The sequence below is a fragment of the Macrobrachium rosenbergii genome, chromosome 42, assembly GCF_040412425.1.
Source record: "Macrobrachium rosenbergii isolate ZJJX-2024 chromosome 42, ASM4041242v1, whole genome shotgun sequence".
Classification (NCBI taxonomy): Eukaryota; Metazoa; Arthropoda; class Malacostraca; order Decapoda; family Palaemonidae; genus Macrobrachium; species Macrobrachium rosenbergii.
The window spans coordinates 34411008-34432066 of NC_089782.1; the positions used below are offsets into that span (position 1 = coordinate 34411008).

General features: G+C 42.4%; 2 protein-coding genes across 2 annotated transcripts in view; both read right to left on the minus strand.

Moving 5' to 3' along the window:
• The window catches only part of LOC136828226 (PHD and RING finger domain-containing protein 1-like), a 31189-nt gene extending 11099 nt beyond the window's left edge, over positions 1–20090 (minus strand). Inside the window, exon 1 of the mRNA XM_067086069.1 lies at positions 19625–20090. Within this exon, the coding sequence (XP_066942170.1) occupies positions 19625–19969 (345 nt within the window). The 5' untranslated portion in view covers positions 19970–20090. The remainder of the gene's footprint in view (positions 1–19624) is intronic.
• Positions 3676–6320, minus strand: LOC136828228 (uncharacterized). The gene is made up of 2 exons (XM_067086070.1): positions 5921–6320; positions 3676–4872 (listed from the first exon to the last, which is right to left on the minus strand). The coding sequence occupies exons 1-2, from the start codon at positions 6161–6163 to the stop codon at positions 4750–4752; spliced, it is 366 nt and encodes a 121-aa protein (XP_066942171.1). The 5' UTR covers positions 6164–6320; the 3' UTR covers positions 3676–4749.
• Positions 20091–21059: the final 969 nt, after the last annotated feature.

The following is a 21059-nucleotide window of genomic DNA, read 5'->3' on the forward strand; positions in this document are numbered from 1 at the left end:
ATCGACAGCCTCGCTGCCATTAGTTGCTAAATAAATGATAGTTCTGAGATACTTTTTTGTGAATTAACAAAATACAGGCAGTCCCCGGTTATCGGCAATCCAGATTTACGGCGCTTGTCTAGCGACGACGATAACCAGATTTTTTACACCGACCTCCAGTTATCGGCAGCGCTGGTCCTGGGTTATCAGCGCCGATAACCAGATACCAGCACCAATAACCGAGGATTGGAGCTATTATCGCCGATTTTCGGTTATCGGCAATTTTCGGTTATCGTCACGGTGTCAGGAACGGAACCCTGCTGATAACCGAGGACTGCCTGTACAGTGAATTTTAAATGGAGTAAAGTTGTGTCAGTTATTAAGTTGATTTTGCCTATCCCAATCAATAGAGTAGCCATGGAGGAAAGGAAAATGTTAATCCCTTCCCTTACTATTTCCAGTATACTCTACTCGTGAACCATGATCATGTACAGTAGTTTTTTTTTTTTTAACAGTCATGTGAAAGCTCGTTCACTATACCCATAAATCACGTGCTAGAAAATGGAATGAAGTAGGTGGCGCTGGTGTCGCCGTCCTGGCGGGTGTTGAGTGTGGGAGCTGTAACGGCTCACCGCTCTTTTACGGGGGTTTTGATAAGGAGAGATCTTTCGAGTATATTTCCGTGGTAGTGGTATTTCACTCACCCTTCATTATACCGACGTCTTCTAAAAGACGGTCGACTGGGGGTAGTAACCCCAGCTTTCCTGAAAGCTCTTTTTCTCTGGTATATCTAGCATTGTTATACCTAGAAATTCGTGCTGTAATGGAATTTCACCGGCTGACACGGGACTGGACTCAGAAATATACATATATATAAATTTATGAGTATTAACATGCAATAAACATCATCAAATCATATATTTTTGGCACAGTATTACCACTTACGTATCAAAATATAAATTTTGGTAATAAGATTTATTTGGATACTTACCTACCATATCACAGCACCGACAGGCGAGTCAGCATTCAAACAAAAGATTGAATGGCTGCCCAGATGGCTGTCTAGTACACTTGTTCTCCACCAGGTGTGTTCTGAATGTTTGAGCTCTTGTCAGAGTTCTCCTTGACAGCCCACTAAGTTGTGGGGAGGCTGGGTTGGGTCTACTTTAACAGTAGGTAAGTATCCAAAGAATAAATTCTATTATGAAAATTTATATTATTTGGGATGAATCTTACCTACTGTTAAAGTTAGCTGATTCCCACATTGAGCGCTTAGAGGATGGTGGGTAGTGCAGCTAGACAAAATCCACTCAGCCAGTTGAGCTAAAGGTTTCATGCATGAAACCCAAAACACTCTTACCTGATCTGGAATCCTTTGTTGGTTTTAGTACCCGAGAAGTTGGATTCTATTCAGGGAGCAAGGTTTTCATACCTGTACAGCAAAGAGCAGCCTTGCGAAGAAAACCACTTCAATTCAGCAAGAATGAAACAGCAGCGGGGTAGGGGGGACCCCTATGCCTGGTCCAAAAGCCCTATAAAACGAGTCACTAAAAATAAATACCTTTATGATATAAAGGTACGCTCCTATACACATATGTACCTTCATGTTCCCCAAAATATTAAAACCCAGGTTTTAAAATAAAGAACCTAAAGCATTGTTCCTTCTTTGGTTCAGGAAAAGACTACCCGCTACTAGTAGCAGACTGAGGGCTTTACTGTTTTCAAACACAATTCTGCATACTTAAAGTAGTAAGTGGACAAAACCAAATTGTACTTCTATTGCATTGCAACTTCATTTAGTTTTATGATAAGTTGTCATAAAACTAAATGAAGTTGCAACAGTTCTCATATTATGAATGTTTACCTTCAATGAAGATAAAAAGTATGGAACCAGTTCTCATGCACTAGCCTAACCAAATACAGCACAGAGAACCTCGTGTTCTTTGACAACGACGTTCTGGGTTTCTAAAACCACAAAACAAAACTTTAACTTTGCCTCTTCCAGGCTTAGTCATTGACAAAGATAGCTAGTTTTCTAAAATCACAAAACAAAAGGTTAACTGTGCCTCCTCCAGGCTTAACCTTTGACAAAGATGTTCAAGGTTTCTGAAATCACATAACAAAAGGATAACTGCCTCTTCCAGGCTTAACCTATTTAAGTAAGTTTTAACTGCCTCAACAGGACAGGTAAGTGTTTCCCCTTCTTCCCCACCAGAGAGGTTAAATTGGAATTCTTAAAGTTCTCTGAAAACTTAGCCTTAACATCATTCTCATCTTTAAGGCAAAAAGATAAAACAGCATTCCCTTTACAACAGACTTTCGGAGAGTGCTTGCAATAAATTTACACTCTTTAACTGCCGATAGTGCTACATAAAAGGTTTCATATTAAATAATTCAATGGAACTCCTTCCTGAGGCTCAAAAGAATCCGCAGATAAAATTTAGACCTGCATCTAAATTCCCGAGAGAGCTGAAGGGGCTTCAATCTCAACTGATCTCAACACCTTAAGGTGCTGATCATCAGCTAGATCTAATAGCACATGATGCAATACCAAGGAAAGTATGGAACGATAACCTTGAAAGTAGACCGCGAAAAAGTCTTACAATATCTGAGAAAGCAGAGAAACTTTGATGTCTACAAGGTTCCATGTGCTGGAAATTCCTCTAGATCGGCACCCTGAGCAATACACAAACCACTGCTTCTGACATAAGGCCATGGTTGTTTTCCACTTGGTTAAGGATAGAACCCATGATACCTTTGAAAATCCCCTTATTGGGAGGAGAGAGTCGAGCACCTCCAAGCGGTCAAGTGTGAGATGCAGAAGTTAGTGGAAGTGCATGGAATTCTGTAGTTTGAGTTGACGTCCCCTTAACGGAAGAATAAGAGACATCCACCTAGAGCTAGAAAGTTCGAAAATCATTTGCTCTGAGGCTAATAGGGCTCTACAGAAGTCACTGAGCAATTCTTGAACTTGAAATTTGTTGAATACTTCCTTATGCCGGCCATACACTATCCGGTACACCTGACAGGTACGCCTGAATAGTCACGCCGGACAGGTATACCTGATACCGAGGAGCACACACACTCTTCAGGCATACCTGTCAAGTCTGTCAGTTCAACATGGATTTTCGAGAAGACGAATTGTTGCACTTGCTTGCCTTATTAGCGCTAGCTTATGTGAATAATAAGCAGAGACGAAAAAACGAAAACAATGGTGTAAAAATGGATGGAAAGAAGTAATAAATTTACTCATATCAATCTTCTTAACGAATTGAGAGATGAACCATCTGATTTTAGCAATTATCTGCGAATGAATGAATCAGTGTACAACGAGTTGCTGTTACTTATATCCCCTTGATTAAGAAGAAAGATACGCAAATGAGATTAGCTATATCCCCACACGAAAGGCTGACAGCAACTTTGAGATACTTAGCAACTGGACAATCGTATGAGTCTCAAATATTCAACTAGGATTTCACCACAAGCTCTTGGACGAATTATTCCTGAAACATGTGAGGCTTTGTATAAAGTTCTGCAGAAATACATTAAGGTTTGTCTTTTTTTTTTTTTTATCATAAATACATTAAGGTTTGTCTTGTTTTTTTTTCATCATATTTTTAAACTGAAGAATAGAATGTTTCAAAAAGCAATAAACCTTGCAATTAAATATTAAAGAAGGAAGAAATCAAAATCATCTTTAAATATACTTTCTTAGTATTTATTATCATACTTGCTCATTCAAAATTAAAACACCTTTCAAGAAATAAAAATAAGGAAAAATATAACTTCCAATTTGAATGTACCTAAACATTCCATTATCATAGTTTCTGCTTCAAAAGAAAGACACATATCAAGAAATAATTGAGAAGGAAAAAATATAAAGACAAATTTTAATATCCCTAAAACATGTTTCTTATTTCCATATACACTCATTCAAATCCTGAGGTGAAACTTGAAATAAACGTTGCAGCCGATTCTGTATTGTTATGAGAAGTGGTGTTTTGTTCTTCTTGTGGACTTGGTGTGGAAACTGGTGTATAATGTTGTGGACTTGGTGTAGGAACTGGTGTATAATGTTGTGGACTTCATGTAGGAACTGGTGCATAATGTTGTGGACTTGGTGTAGGAACTGGAATAATGTTGTGGACTTGGTGTTGGAACTGGTGTATAATGTTGTGGACTTGGTGTAGGAACCGCTGAATAATGTTGTGGACTTGGTGTGGTTACTGCTGTATAATGTTGTTGACTTGGAGTAGGAACTGGTGTATAATGTTGTGGACTTCGTGTAGGAACTGGTGCATAATGTTGTGGACTTGGTGTAGGAACTGGTGTATAATGTTGTGGACTTCGTGTAGGAACTGGTGCATAATGTTGTGGACTTGGTGTAGGAACTGGTGCATAATGTTGTGGACTTGGTGTTGGAACTGTGTATAATGTTGTGGACTTGGTGTAGGAACCGATGAATAATGTTGTGGACTTGGTGTGGTTACTGCTGTATAATGTTGTTGACTTGGAGTAGGAACTGGTGTATAATGTTGTGGACTTGATGAGAACTTGGTTGTTCAGAGCAACATTTCTGCTTCAAATAGTAAGTCATTAATTTTTTTTCGAACATGATGTGCAGGCGTTTGTCTTTAATCCCCTCATTTTCATAGTTACTGTTCTTCCCAAGAGCTCTTCCAACAGTCAAGTTGTGGTTTGGGTTGTTTGAAATGATCACGAACAGTGGACAATATTTCAGCTGACATATCATCATTGGATTTCTTCTTCTTACTGGGCCCAGGTCGTGAAATTTGAGTCAAACGGTGTACGTTGATTCTGTTCCCGCTCCTCTTCTTCTGAGACATTTGGTGTCAAATAGTTTTCCTCAGGACATGAGGCATCAAAGTTGACCTGAAACAAACAAACAAAAAAATATATTACTCATTATTTAATAGACTATTCATGTTAAAAATTATTTACAATTATATTTGTTAGTGTAAAGTGACTGTACATTATATAATGCATTTGTTTTTTCAGTTTCCCAGCTCTCAAGATGATTGGAAGGAAATATCAAAGGATTTTGAGACTCGATGGCAATTCACACACTGCATAGGCGCCATGGATGGCAAACATATTGACATAATTCCCCTAAAATTCTGGCTCTTATTTTTTCAACTACAAAGGTAGACATAGTATGGTTCTCCTTGCAATTGTGGATGCAAACTACAGATTTCTCCTAGTGGATTTCGGAACTAACGGCTGTGTATCCGACGGCGGTATCAGCAGATCTACTCCAAAATACTCGTTTTTATGAAAAGTTAGTGGAGAAAAAGTTACACATTCCCAGGATGATGACGTCAGTGAAAAGTTCAAAAATGTCCCCTATGTTTTTGTTGCTGACGACGCGTTCCCGCTGACAACTGAAATTTTGAAGCCATTTAGACAGGCAAATCTTGATTCTGCAAAAGAGAGGTGTTCAACTATCGTTTATCCCATCTTCAGGCATATAGTTGAAAACGTCTTTGGTATTCTTTCATCTAGATTTCGCATTTTTCATACACCAATAAATCTAGAACCACACAATATTGAAAAGGTTGTGATGGCAGCTTGTGCTCTTCATAATTTTTTGATGGATAAACAGCCTACACTATATGCCCCAGCAAGTTGTTTGTATCGAGAAAATTCTGAAGATGGAAATCTTTTTGTCTAGCGGCTGCGATAGTGCAGATTCTAATATGAACCTCTGCAATCCTTTAATCCAGGAAGGACTTGTAAAAATGCCAAAGAAGTGAGAGAACATTTTATGGATTACTTCATGGACGAAGGGAAAGTGGCATGGCAAAATAATCACATATTAAGGAACAAACAGTGCTGATGTGTTGCAGTTATAAATGGGAAAAGCATTCTAAACTAAATATTTGAATAAATATTGTCAAAAGAATAGTTCTCTTTTTCTTACCTCATCATTGTCATCTTCCGGAGAGAAATTTGAGACCGTTGATCTAGCATTATCTTGGTCGTTTATGAAATCAAAAAGATTGAAGTACCAAAGGGAAGGTTTGTACACATTATCTGTTGAGGCGCCAGATTTCATTGAGGAGTCAATTTTCTTCTTCTCCTTTCTAACATTGGACCTCAAATTGTTAATTTTCTTTTTAACAACATTAACATTAGCATCAGGATCTATTTCCTTTAATTTCATCACTAATTTCCTGTATGCAGCATCTTTTTTGTCTCTATCATGATAGTCAGAACTTTTTATTTTCCACAAGCATGGTTCACTTTTATATATTTCAATAAATTCACCAAGAACTTCATTAATTCCTTAGGACATATTTCAACATTCAACTATAGTGTCCGTCTGAAAAAGCACTAATGAAAATTAAAAGATCTCAACTGTAAAATAAAACAAAATTACAAAAGGTTAACCTAAATAATTTTAACCTTCCACATCAAAGGATTGTCCTAAACTGAGACCTGTTGCAGTACACCGGATGAAACCGCCATACACTCATCAGGTTTACTCGCCTGTCCGTGGACCGAATGGAATTTTCATTCGGTGTCAGGTCGCCCATAGGTCAAATTTAAAGGTGACAGGCCAGTTTTTCCCAGCACACACTATCAGTTATACCTGTCCGGCGTGACTGTTCAGGCGTACCTGTCAGGTGTACCGGATAGTGTATGGCCGGCCTTAGAGTAGATAGAGGGGGAAGGCCTACGAGTCTGAATCAAGGCAAACTTAAAGAAACGCATCCACTGCTCAAGCCTGACGCCCCTAAAAGGAGTAGTAATCGACTGGTTGTTCCTGTTCACCTGCATGCTAACAAGTCTGCATTTGAGCATAGGTAATGGCCACTCTGTAAGTAGTTTTGTTCTTTCTGAATCCCCAGTCCCCAAAAGCACTGTCCTTCCGCAGAATGAATTATCAAACAAGTATCATGTTGTTCATTTCACTCAAAGAAACAAAATCTTTCCACAATGACTCTGTTTCTGACCAGGGATAAACCTGCTAGGCATCCTCGATGGCCTTTCCACTGCCCTGACATCTAGTAAGTTTTATCAGGTGTAGTGTTGACCATTCTATGTTGTATGTAAGTGCGACAACACTAGTCAAAATTCTTTGTTTCATGTTATACGACAGAATGGAAAAACAAAACCTGAACACAGGTTTAAGAATAAAATAGTCAAATCTTGGTTTCAGCATCCCTCCTACAGAACCTGGCGACAATGATGGTCCTGGCTGGATTACTTACGAATTTACTGAACATTAGCTGTAGGTCATAATCTCTTATGTTGAGACTGTACTGTAATTGAGCCTGATTATTCTAACAAAATCCCCAGTGAGGCCATGTTTCCTAATAAAGAAAGCCCTTACCACTTAGGAAGCTTCCTTCAGTGCTAAAATTCTTCAAGAAGCAAGTGCCTATTCATCTTCTGACAGACAAGCCTGCAAATTTCAAGTATCATCCCCACATCACTAGATACGAATGAGGAGGAATTTAGGGAAGTTGATTGCAAATCATAATGCACAGAGAGTGAGCCAGGTGGTGCAACAGATCCTTGGCCTTTGGAATAATGTCAACAGCGTTGGCCAACTTGAACCAGTAGCTCAGTAGAAAAGATTCTTGCTCCTAGAAATTGGCACCATCCTGTAGGCAACAAATTCCCTGTAATTCTTGTGGACACACTGTTCACGAGCCCAAACAAAGTGCCCTGAACAGCAAAGCCTCTTCTGTAAGTACACTTCAAAGGAACTTGTGTGACTGAGGATGTACTTTTGTGAGAAAAATGTCTCCTGAACATCCTCCACAACATCCGATCATTCTTTTGAGGCCACTAAAACCATGCTGGTAAAACCAGAAAGCATGGGACAGACACATAAAGCTATTCAGTCTCCAAGTGTCCAACTAAACCAGTGGAGGTAACCTAAAAGGAATCACAACTCTCCTTCACTGCCTCCACCATGTACGGTTCTGCTCCCCAAGTCCCTCCAAGCATGCCAGGAGGCTTGCAACTGGCCATCTACCAGAACCTGAGGGCTGAACTTATCCCTGAAAGATATAAAAAAAGACTTGTACCAACGTATCCTCTCTTGTCACCTTAACCAGTGCAGCATAAGCCTTTACTACAGATAGGAGCATAAGTGTTCTCACTTCTTCCAAACCGAGTTAGTATAAGCACGAGAACATTAGCCTGCAGCATCAGAAATGAGTTAAAAATGAATGTACTTCATCGCTAAACTCCCACTGGAGCCAAAAACCCTGAAAGCTAGCTTCACAAATTCCCTACGCTGGCACCAAAAAACACTAAAGTTGGCGCCTCAACCTCTCTACGCTGACGCAAAGAAGAGGCAATATATTGAGCAAAAGTTCAATAAAAGTTAAAAACTTCAACAATCTAAACTGAGACTTGTTTTCAGCATGTCCAAAGCACTTGTCAGTCTCGAGTTCATCTCTTCACAGTTAAGAGGAAAGAAAACAGAATCTTCTACTGACGACGGTTTAAGCACCTGTATCACAAGAGGCGGTGCTCCGCAACTTCATAAAAAACCAGAAGTCAAGCCCCAGCAGACCTTAAGGAAGCTTTGTGCACCAGAGTACGAGAAAACTTACGAAACACACCCTAACTGCAGGAGAAAGCTTGGGTTCTCATCTCCTAATACTTTAAGTGTGCCAAAATACTCGAAGACAAATGAGACCTGTGTCTATGTGGCCTCTTTCCTCAACTAAATGAGGATAGAGCAAAGTGCAACGCTCCAGCAAACGTCGATCAAACCAAATCCCTACTTCCTCACAAAAAAAAAATCCTGCTAACATAGCAATCATTCCTACAGAACCTGATGTTCTTAGCCCCGACTTCAGTGGCGGCATCCTACAAAAAATAAATGTACAGTACCGTGATAGCAGTAAACAGCCATGTAATACCAACAAGCGTCTATACACAATGGCAGCAAGGAGTATTCTGGCAAGAGCTAAAACATTCGAAACAGACCTGGTGGAGAACAGGTGTACTAGACAGTCATCCAGGCAGCCAATCGATCTTTTGTTTGACTGTCAACTTGCCTATCGGCACGGAGATATAAGCTAACTTTAAGAGTAGGTAAGATTCATCCTAAATAATACTTTTTTTAGTTACGCCCAAAATAATGAAGATTTCTCATTTTCTACTATACCATTACAGTTACACCAAAGAAAATGACATTTTTATAATAAAATAAGATTTTATATCATACTTACCTGTTGTTTACATATAGCTGTAATTCTCGATCTCGACAGAAAATTCAAAACTGGCGGTCCCGCTAATATATGGTCAGGTGATACGACTACCCCGCCCTCTACCGGGGTACCTGGATCCATTTCCATCAACAACTAATCATATTTTCTATGTCCCCTTATCCCCATTGGGAGGCGGGTGGGAATGTTTTATATGTAAACAACAGGTAAGTATGATATAAAATCTTATTTTATTATAAAAATGTCATTTTTATACATGAACTTACCTGTTGTTTACATATAGCTGATTGCCACATTGAGGCGGTGGTCATGGACAGCTGTAAGTGTTAAATGGAAAAAACCTGAGATCATCAGGCTAAGAAAAAACGTCTTAACTTTGGATCCTTACCTGCTAAGGAAGCTGTTTTCTCGGTTACTGCCTCTGTAACCTGCTATCCTTAGTGCAACTGCGGGGCCTAGTAGCTCAGACGCAGGTTGCTATATGGAGAAAGGTCTGTTGGCCCAGCCGTCTTCGACACAATCAACCAAAGCATATAATGCCCCTGCTCAGGTGCAGTACTCAAAGCATCCACCATCATATCACCCAACCATAAAAACTCACACCAACCTATTAAAATTAGACCTACTAGGCCATCTAACCTCTTAGGCTCTAGTAGTCGACCAAAAGAAAACTTCTGCACCCAAGGAAACTAAGGAGAGGATCTAGAGCCTCTGGTTTCCTTGCCCATCACCGTGTCAGACGCAAATAAAGGGGCCAACGCACTGCAGTCTTCATATGTGGTTTGGATCTGTCTCAGATAATGCGAGGCAAAAACAGATGAACATCTCCAATAAGTTGAACTTAGAATGTCCTTTAAAGCCATGTTCTTCTTGAAGGCTAAAGAAGTTGCAATAGCCCTAATTTCATGAGGCCTCACTTTAACTAAGGGGAAATCCACATCCCTTAATTCCTTGTGTGCCTCCTGAATCAGTTCTTTCAAAAGGAAAGCAATCCCATTTTTAGATAGAGGGTTCTTGGGGTTCTTAGTTGAGCACCATAAAAAATCATGAAGAGATTTGCCTTTAGTGGTAGCAAAGGATTTAAGGAGTTCTGCAATATCTTTGTCCGAGGAAAGGTCTATACCTCTATTCCTGAAAACTGCCGCCAGCATACTCCTATACCCCTTAATCGTGCTGACAGCCAATTTCTTCTCCTTGTGCAGAAACAAAAGAAAATCCGCCACCTGGCTTAGAGTCGTAGAAGTGGAAGACACTCCAGACTCGGAGCACCACTCCCTGAAGCGCTTCCACTTCGCTTGATAGACCTTTGTAGACGAGGGCCTGGTTGATCTAGCCATTGCCTGCGCCACTCTTCTAGAGAAGCCTCTCCTCCTGTAGAGTCGCTCGAGAGTCTGAACCCTGTCAGATTTAGATCTGACGGGTTCCTGTGGAACTTTCTGCTGTGCAACTGGCACAGAAGGTCTGGTCTGAATGGCAACCTCCTTGGCCAATCCACTACTTTCTCCAGTAGCTCTGGAAACCATGATCTTCCTGGCCACCATGGAGCTATAAGGATCATTGACACCCCTTTGTGTGCTCGAAACTTTTTCAGGACTTCTCCCAGCATCCTGAAGGAGGGAATGCATAAAGGAAGAGACCCGACCAGTCCAGGAGCATGGCATCCACCGCTAATGCTTCTGGGTCTGGAACAGGAGAGCAAAAGAGAGGTAGTCTGCGGTTTTCCCCTCGTTGCGAACAGGTCTAGCATGGGAGTTCCCCAAACCTTCCACAGGCCTTGGCAGACTTTCTGGTGGAGGGTCCATTCCGTCGGAATGACCTGAAGTGACCTGCTGAGGATATCCGCTCTTACGTTGAGAGCTCCCGGGATGAAGCGAAGTTACTAGCTCTATGTTCTTGGTTGCCGCCCACAAAAGCAGGTCTTTTTACGATCTCGAACAGAGAGAAGGAGTGAGTGCCTCCTTGTTTCTTCACGTATGCCAGAGCTGTGGAGTTGTCCGAGTGCACTACTATCTTTTTGTTTTCCACCAGAAGCACGAAATGTTCCAAGGCTAGATGTATTGCCTTCAACTCTTTCGCATTTATGTGCCAGTCCCGTTGGGATGAAGACCAATTGCCTGACACTTGAAGATCCCCAATGTTGCTCCCAACCCTCGTCTGAAGCGCCGGAGAACAACATCAGGTCTGGGTCCCTCTGTCTCAGTGACAAACCTCGATCTAGTTTGCTCCTGTCGCTCCACCATGACAGGTCTTGCTTTACTTGGAGTGGATAGAGGAAAAACAAACGAATCCGTGTCTTTCTTCCTGTTCCAGATCTGCTGTAGGAAGAACTGAAGAGGTCTCATGTGTAGCCTCCCAGACTGACGAACATCTCTAGCGATGAGAGGGTGCCTAAAAGGCTCATCCATTCCTTGGCAGAACAAGTCTTGGCTGCCATCAGGTATCTCACTTTCAGCAGGCATTTCTCGATCCTTTGAGACGTCGGAAAACCTGAAAGAACTGAGTTCATCCGAACTCCCAAATAAGTCAAGTCTTGAGATGGAGAGAGTTGTGACTTTGGAAGATTTACTATGAGTCCCAACTTCGTTGGTAAGAGAAAGGGTCCTTTGTAGGTCCTTCATGCATTGGCCTTTTGACGGAGACCGGATCAGCCAGTCGTCGAGGTAAAGGGAAATGTGAATTCCCTCTAAGTGAAGCCATTTCGCAATTGAGCCATCGTCCTTGTGAAAACTTGTGGGGCTGTTGATAGGCCAAGCAAAGAGCCCTGAATTGAAAAGCCCTGCCTCTGAACACAAACCGTAGGAATTTCCTTGATCTCGGATGGATAGGTACATGAAAGTATATTCCTGGAGATCGAGGGACACCATCCAGTCTCCTTCCTTCAGGGAATTGATAACCGACTGTGTGGTTTCCATCTTGAATGGTGTTTGAAGCACAAATTTGTTCAGGGCGCTTACGTCGAGGACTGGTCTCCATCCTCCTGACGATTTTGGAACCAGAAACAGACGGTTGTAGAACCCCGAGATGAAGGTTCGAGGACTGCTTTATGGCTCCCTTTTGAAGGAGGGAAGTAACTTCCTCCTCCAACACCACAAGTTTCTCTGAGTCCCTGGATGATACGTTGAAGTCTACTGGCGAAGACTTTAAAGGAGGACTCTCTGAGAAGGGAATGGTGTAGCCTTCTCTCAGAACGTTGATCACCCAGGGTTCTGCTCCCTTGGCCTCCCAAACTTGCCAGAACGACTTTAGTCTGGCTCCGACCGTCGCATGAAGGACCTTGAACTCATCGGTTGGTACCCCTAGCTTTCTGGGGATGAGAAGAGAATTTTCCTCTTCCCCTAGCACGGGAAAAGGGCCGAGAAGGAGTACCCCGAGAAGGCCTAGAGGATATAGGGAAAGAAGGCTTGGGTACTACTGGAGAAGTCGAAAACCTGGGTCTTTTCAAGAATGAGCCAGTAGGTCTTGAGTAGACTTCCGTGAGAGAGCCTCCAAATTTCCCTAACTAACGTGGCGGGAAAAAGGGATTCCTTAAGCAAAGGAGCAAAAGAAGAGCAGATTTCTGGTTCCTGGAGACTCCTCTCGCGACAAACGAAATCCAATGTGCTCTCTTCTTCAAAATGCCGGTAGCAGTCACTGAGGCAATTTCTGACGTTCCGTCCGTGATGGCCTTGTCCAGGCAGGCCAAAATAGCATCAAGATCTGTAGCAGTCTTGGGGAAGATCACAGACTTTCACTATCCTGCTCAAGGCTCCTATAGACCAGTCAATAAAAAGAAAAGATCTCCAAGATCCTATAGGAACTCTTCACCAGATGGTCAATTTCCGAAGACGAGAAGCCGACTTTTGGACGAAGAAAAAGCTGAGCGACGGGCAGAATCCACAAGGCTGGAGAAATCCCCTGAGAGGAGGCAGAGTCTCCCAAGGAAAAGACTTCCCAGTCTCATACCACGAACGAGACTTAAAAGACAGTTGAGAGGGGGAAAACAGAAAGATATTTTACCCTGAGATCTTTTCTTGCTCAACCATCCTTCTTGCCTTCGGAGAGCTCTTTTTCACCGAAACAGACAGGACCAGCTTCAGAAATCTAGAGGAAGGAGGTTTAAAATCCTTGGCAAACTGCGTAGTTGGAGACGAAGGAAGCTGGAGCAAAGTCTTCTTGAAAATGTTCTTCAAAAGTTGTAAGAGATGCTTAAAGTTGGACGTTAGGAGCAGACGGAACATCATCTACTTCAAACATCGGAAACTGGGAGAGAATCTCTGAAGCAGTTGGAGCACCGCGGATAGAAACGTCTCCGGGAGCCAATCTTGCGTTATCCTCTTGAGTATCGCCAACGTCACCGGGCGCCAAGAGCCCACCCGCATCAAGCGTATCTGAAACATGAGCTTGAGAGGAGTCAGGAGCCTTAGAAGATCCGAGAGCCAAAGAGGCGCCAAAACCACGGTAGCGCTAGAAGCGCAAACATTGTGCGCCTTGGAAACATGTTTTGAGAGGCGCCAAGCGCCAAAGTAGCGTCATGAGTGCGGCCGGTGCGGGCGGAAGTGGCGCCAGGAGCGCGATCGAAGCGGAGCCAGGCGCGCGAAGCGAAGCGCGCCAGGTGCGTGAGCTGGAGCAGAGACCGGAGCCTCAGTTGCAGAAGGAACCTGAAGTGCTGGAGCTTTAAAACCTTCGAAAAGTCTCAAAATCTTGTCCAATTTGTCCTCTTGCGAAAGGGGGCAGGAACCGGAGGCATAAAAGCCGACTTGGGATCCAACGGAAGGAAGCCGCTACTTGCATGCTAACAGGAGGATCCGGCGCCGCTTACGATCCGTAGAACGTACATCCGGACTGCCTGAAGAAGAAGAGATCTCTGGGCTATCCCAAAAGCTACAAGACGGAAGAGGAGAACGTGTGCGAAAAAGTTTCTTGATAGGAACTTGACTTGGAGAGGAAGCTCTGCGTCTCTTCAGCGGCCTACTAGACTCTGACTGCTTCCAACTCCTCTTCGACGAAACAAAAGCACAAGAAGACACTTCCGCATCGCTTTTACTATAGCGAGCTGCAACAGCCTGGGACGCAACAGGACTGTTAGAGGGAGCAACTGCTCGTGAGCAGACCCCACTCGCCTCCCTTCGGCTTTCGGCATGTCTTCTCCCCTGAGCCCTGGGAGCCGGACAGAGGCCTCGACCTAGGAGAGCGAGGGGACGAACAGTCACCTCCTCCACAACACTATCACTGCAACACTTCGATGTCTAGACATCGCACTCACATCCTGGCCAATCTTCTCTATCGCAGAGAAAAGAGCCGAAATCTTACCATCAAATTCTACCCAAGGTCTGACACGGTAGTGGGTTGGAAACAACAGGTTCCGGGCAGGAATAGGAACAGGAGGGGTAACAGGAACAGAACAAGAGGCAATACTACTCCTACTCTGGGAGGAACTTCTGGCCGAAGCCTTACGTGCCCTATCTTTACTTAATTTTGCCTGATATTTAGCCAACTTTTGCCAATCAAGCACAGACAAAGACGAACATTCATCACATCTATCCAGATTCGTGCACAATTTCCCTCTACAGTTAGAGCAAGAAGAGTGAGGGTCTATGTTAGACCGAGACATTCGAGTTTTACAACCCCCCCCGCAATATCTAATTTGAGATCCTGAATCAGACATAACTAGAAAAAATCTCAACCAAAGCCAAAAACAAGCCAGAACCGTCAACAAAAGTGGGTACTTCACCAAAGAAGAAACGAAAAAGCACCGATGAATTTCCTGAAGAGGAGCAGACGACTAGTCGCCGCCCCGACAGAGAAAATATGATTAGTTGTTGATGGAAATGGATCCAGGTACCCCTGGTAGAGGGCGGGGTAGTCGTATCACCTGACCATATATTAGCGGGACCGCCAGTTTTGAATTTTCTGTCGAGATCGAGAATTACAGCTATATGTAAACAACAGGTAAGTTCATGTATAAAAGCATCTTTTGAGAGGCAACTCCTGTAGAATAACGGGTGGTGCTCGGTGACTAATGATGCCATAAAACAAATGCACTAAACTGTCTATAAACCAATCAACGAGCTTTCTTGACCTATAAGGATCTTAGATATTCTTATTTTGACATTAAACTGCCCAAATATATTATTAGTATTATTCAGGTGAACCCTATTCATATGGAACAAGCCCACAGGGGCCACCGAACTGCAATTCAAGCTTCCAAAGAATATGATGTTCACCAGAAAGAAGTAACAGAAGGTAAGTGAGAAAAGGGGGGATCAGGGATCAATTGTGAATGTGAATGATCTCTGTTAAAATGCTACTCATGAAAAATTGACATACAAGAGACTGTCAGTCGATGGTCCTTTCATAACTGCTAATATTAGTAAAAGAGATAAATCTCTGGCAGAGGCAGACACCCGCACCAGAGACAATATTCTAGTAAAGGAAGGACAATTGGCCTAAAACAAGCCTTAGGAACAATACTTAACTTTCTTGCAGCATTTGCTGACACTTTTATTACATTATTACACTTTTATTACATTACTATTATATTATTATTATTCAGAAGATGAAACCTATTCATATGGAACAAGCCCACAGGGGCCACTGACTTGAAATTTAAGCATCCAAAGAATATGGTGCTCATTAGGACGTACGAGAAGGAAAAGGGTGATAAAAAAAGAAGAGATCTCACTTTAAAAAGTAAAATTCAATTAATAAATAGACACAAATGTATTAAAATGCAAGGAGAATACCATTAGATAGTAACCCACTACAGCTTCGCTTGAACTTTTCAAGTTCCAATTGCACGACATCCTCAGGGAGACTGTTCCACAGTCCAACAGTGTGAGGAATAAAGGACCCCTGGAACTGAGAAGTTTGACAGCGAGGCACACCCACTGCATACTGGTGCTGCTGTCCAGTGAATCTGGTTGGTCTCGGCAGAAAAAGGGGATCAGGGATCAATTGTGAATATGAAAGGTCTCCATTAAAATACAACTTACAAAAAAGTGACAAACAAGAACCGTCCGTCGATGTTCCAAGTCATAACTGCTAATATTAGGAGACAGAAACCTACCACCACCAACCACTCTATCTAGGAGAGATAACTCTCCGGCAGAAGCAGACATCCACACCGGAGCACAGTATTCTAGTAAAGGAAGCACAAGATAATGAAAAAATAAGGAAAAAGGCTACTGCCAGACCAGGTGTTGCCGCCATGGACGGCAGGAAGTGAATGAGAATTGTTTGCTAGGACGTTCTAATATTCCATCAGTGGGACGGGATGATCACCTACACAAACTATATTGATGCGCTAGCCGCAAAATTTTGAATCTAAGCTGCTGTTCAAAGTGGAAACTACAGCTATGTGATTACTTGGTAAGTTACTTATATAAAACAGATTTGTTATAATTTATACTAAGAAAATTGAATTTTGTTGCAACTACAGCAAACTGAAGGTATTTGAGAACTTGATTAGTTATGAGGCAAAAAGAGGAAGGCAAAGTAGGTACATCAAAGCTGTTCAGGAGTTTCTGGTGACAGATACCACGATGAACATTGTGACTGTTGATATACATATTTTTAGTCGATTGAAATTTGACATTTATCTTTTAATATACTTTATAACCATTATTACTACCCTAATAAGCACTAATTAATTTATTAAAGTATTTTTTTTAATAAGTGAGATTCCTCTCTGTATTTCACTTTACCTCCACTTATTTCTTCCTAATGAACACCATATTCTTTGGAAGTTTGAATTTCAAGTTAATGGTGCCTATGGGCCTGTTCCATATAAATATGGTTCATCTTCTGAACAATAAAAAAATTAAATCTACAAATGTAATTTACACATAAAATATTCTAGAATATTCTGGTTAGATCAAGGAACGACACTCTAGGAGAGGTTAGGCTACGGTTGTTTTGGTTAGGTCATAGCCAGTGCCGAATGGAAAATTTGTCCAGCCAATCTGTTACTAATATTCAGTGCTACTTTTTCTCTAAATAAGGTTAGGTTAGGCCCGGGTAATCCTACAGTTTAGAGGTCCAAATTCACTGCATTACGTAAAGTCAAGATCAGCAGATTCATCAAATATTTATTGAATCATGGAAAACAATTAAAAAATTAACATTTTATCTGCTTACAGAAGCAGAGATTGTAAAAAAACAAAAGGGAATAAAGGGGGAGGGTAAATCAATAAAAACATAGTCTTAGGGGATACAGACCCAGAGAATTTTGAGAAACTCGTAAACCTCTCCTTCCGTAAGCAGATAAACGGCTCATTTTTTTTTAGCAAATATACAAGTTTGCAGATCTGTCAAAAGAAGAAATTGAAAATGGGAAAGAAAACTTAACACATACAAAAGGGAGCAGTGAATTTGGATCTGTAAACTGTAGGATGGCGGCTGATTTACAGTTTTCAGATGCTGTGGGTGTCGGCTGCCGATTTCAGAGTCGAGACCCACCACCAGGTGGCAGTGGGTACCGGCGGACGGATACAACAAGATGGCGACGTAACCTGACTAAACCGACCTAACCGAACCTAGGTCGGCGTGCCCTTACCTGGCGTTGGGGCTTCGCCCCTGGACCCCCCACCGACCTAGGTCGCCACCAAAACTAACGAAACCAACCTAACCTAACACACAGGACCCCAGATGGGCGTGAAATTAGTAAATATATAACTATTCGAAATTGCACGCACCTCACCAAGTCGAATCGTCTGAGAAATCCGTACTGGCCGGTTTCGTGGCTCCATTCTTCTTCGTTTTGGCGCTGGGGCACTGGCTTTCGGCGGATCTGGACAACTGGAACTGGGGAACAGGACCTCGTGTAATTGACCAATCCGTTTGGATGGCTGCGTCCCGTGATTGTTGTGTTTCGGGGACATTAGACCGCATTTTGGCGGGTGTTGAAACGGCTCTATTCAAGGGATATGCACGTTTAATTAATTCGAGAAAAGCTTTAAAGGGGCAAGGGACATTAGTTAAGTAACGTTTTTTAATACAATACATAGAAAAATATGAATTATACATGGTTTTTACGGTACCGCTTCTAGGCAAAACATTACGTTTCAACACCCGCCATGTGGATTCTATTGTGTTTGTGTGTATGCTTGTATCGTCGGGATCAACAAAATGTAATGTGTGATTGATGTTAAGGTGTGTTTTGAAATGGTGATTTAAAGTGTGGTATGATTTCCAACAATCTGAAATTACCGTTGATTCTGGGTGTATGTTTTCAATTAAAATTGGAAGTAATGTTTCTGCGGATCGGTCTGGTACAACTTGAAAGAATGTTTCTTTTGTTTCAGCGGTCAATCCCGCCGAGAACCCAACAACCTTCGACACGTCTGCCTTTGTTGAATTTCCTCTTTCCAAATTTGGATTCGTCAATTTCCACGATGTGTCCTGGCCCCCCGATTTTCCGGTTGTCCTGAATCAAAATATCGATACAAACTTCCCGGCAGAAATTAAACCAGTCTACTAAGGTATTGGGAGACCCAATATCCAAAGTCATCCGGACATATTTCTGGGGAAGTTCATGGATCCAGCTGTGAATCAGCACCAAAATGCTCTTGAAAGAAAGGTGGGAACCCGAAAAGAACAAGCCAGTCCGGATGGATGTTATTTTCCGACATCGTTGGAGGTTACATCGCCAAATGAAGCTTTGGCCATGCTTGATGAGGACGACGGTGCCTTCGTCACACTTTTGCACAAGTCCCGCTGAAATCGCCAAGCAGGCCACTTTTCATTAAGTAAACGAGCAACGAACGCTCTTCGTGGCACAAAAACGCCTAAGTCCATGAGGGTCACTGGATTCTTAGATGCAAATTCCGCGTGGGTAGGATACGATCGCATACGTAGCCATGTTTGCAAGGCTTGAACCCGGAAGAGACTGAGGAAGGTCGCGGGGGCAAGGTAGGTCTCGGGGCATGTCGGGTCGGGTCGGTAGGACTCGGGGCATTTCGGTCGTTGGTCGCCAGCTGTTTAGGTAGAACTACTTACCTTGGCGGAGGGATCTCGGTCGGGAAGAATGAGTTAGGCGGCCCAGCATACGAAACTGTAATCTACCCTGTAGGATTACAGTTTCTCAAGCCTAACCATGTCTCCCTACAATGCATACACTCACACCCTTTTATCTGAACATGGTTCCCAAAATTGTTGAATACTGAATAAGGGCAGGATGCAGAATCTCTAAAATTAGGCCTACTCACTTACTACAAATTAACTGCAAGGTGTTCAAAGCATAGGCTATTCTAAGGGGTGGCTGATTGATTGATTTATGGTTTCTAAAACCGGTGTCACGCTAAGCATAGGCTACGTTTTACTGCTGTCATGATTTAAAGTAGGGCTGATTGGCTTAATTTACTTTCGTAAGGAGGAAATATGTAAATTTATGACCTGTTCCATGCCCGCGTCGTGGACTAGCCCCGGCGAGTAAAAGATTAACATAGGCCTACCTGCTGAGGGAGAATCGCGTTGCCCTTGGGTACGCCACGACGTCTGCCTGAATAGAACGAACTCGGGGTCAGACGGATCCTTTTGGCAACGTCTTGCGAGCGGTCACCTGGCACGGTGTCACTTGCCTCTTCCGTAACCTCTGACCTGACCGGCACGGCGGCGTCTCCTTCAGGCACCTTTTCGGGAGGACCTACGACGAGTGGTGGTGCTGCTGACGAAGATGATGCGGCGGCCGCGGCCCTTTTCGCTTCAGTTCGGCTACATTTACGTCCAGACGGAACAGCAGGAGGATTTGTCGCCTTGTTTTTCTTTGCGAGGGAGACGCGTTTTCGGTGGCGACCCATTTTTCAGATGACGGTGGGACGGTGACGGGTCAGAAGTGGTTTAATGTTTACGTATATCATACGGTATCGAGGGCTCACCTATCACCGTGTTTTGTTCCCCGGTGCGTCTGACCGAGTTATCGTACTGATGCATCATAATTGTCGTTTCTCTACCAATTTTATGGTAAAAATGTATCTTATTCCCGCGAAGAATTGTATATTTTACAATATACTCTCTGCAGTAACATATGATGGTGGTATATAATAAATGGCGGGATCTTTATCAACACAACATTTCTTGGTAACAAAATAAATACATGTACTTATTATCAATATTTAGTGCATCTCTGAATGCTGGCAAAATCCGCCATCATCATTGATTTTTCCACTTCAATTGTCTGGTGACACAATTTAAAGAAGTTCAACTATATAAAGAGGGGGTTGATTTCCTAAAAGAATTAGACAGGGCATTTTCATGAGTCAGGCAACACAACTTGGAGATCACACTGTCCTTAAAATCATACCTTTTCTTGATCTCCTCACATGCTACCACTATGAAGTCCCCACAACGTTTATAAAAATCAGTCAGTTTAGATTTATTTTCATTGGGATTTAGCTTGTCAAGTTCTTTACGTACCACAAGATACAGCTAACTATCCCTAAACGCCTATCTTGCCTAGAAGGATCAACTGTCTCAAGATCTGCCTTTACGATTTTCTGTTCGTGTCCGTAAATAAACAGACGTGACACTCGAACAGATACATAATATGTACGTGTACGTACATAACCAGTACAAGTAGCTCCTACCTATCTCAATAAATTACCCTATAGGCCTATAGGCTATCCCAAGGGAACTTATGACTTCTCCTGTTATAGAACATCGTTATCAGTTGAAAGCATTTAATCTTGATGAAAATGCTCTTAAATCAATAGTCTTAAAAAAGCTCAAATCCCAGAATGATCGTAAAAAACGCACGATCGTTGGAGAAGGTATCGTGCATCGTACCAGTGGCATTTTAATAGCAGGATTAATCCTGTTTAATAGTACATGTATAATAATTATCCTACGCAAGACAGCCCTGTTCACATGTTGTCTGATCGACGTATCGTA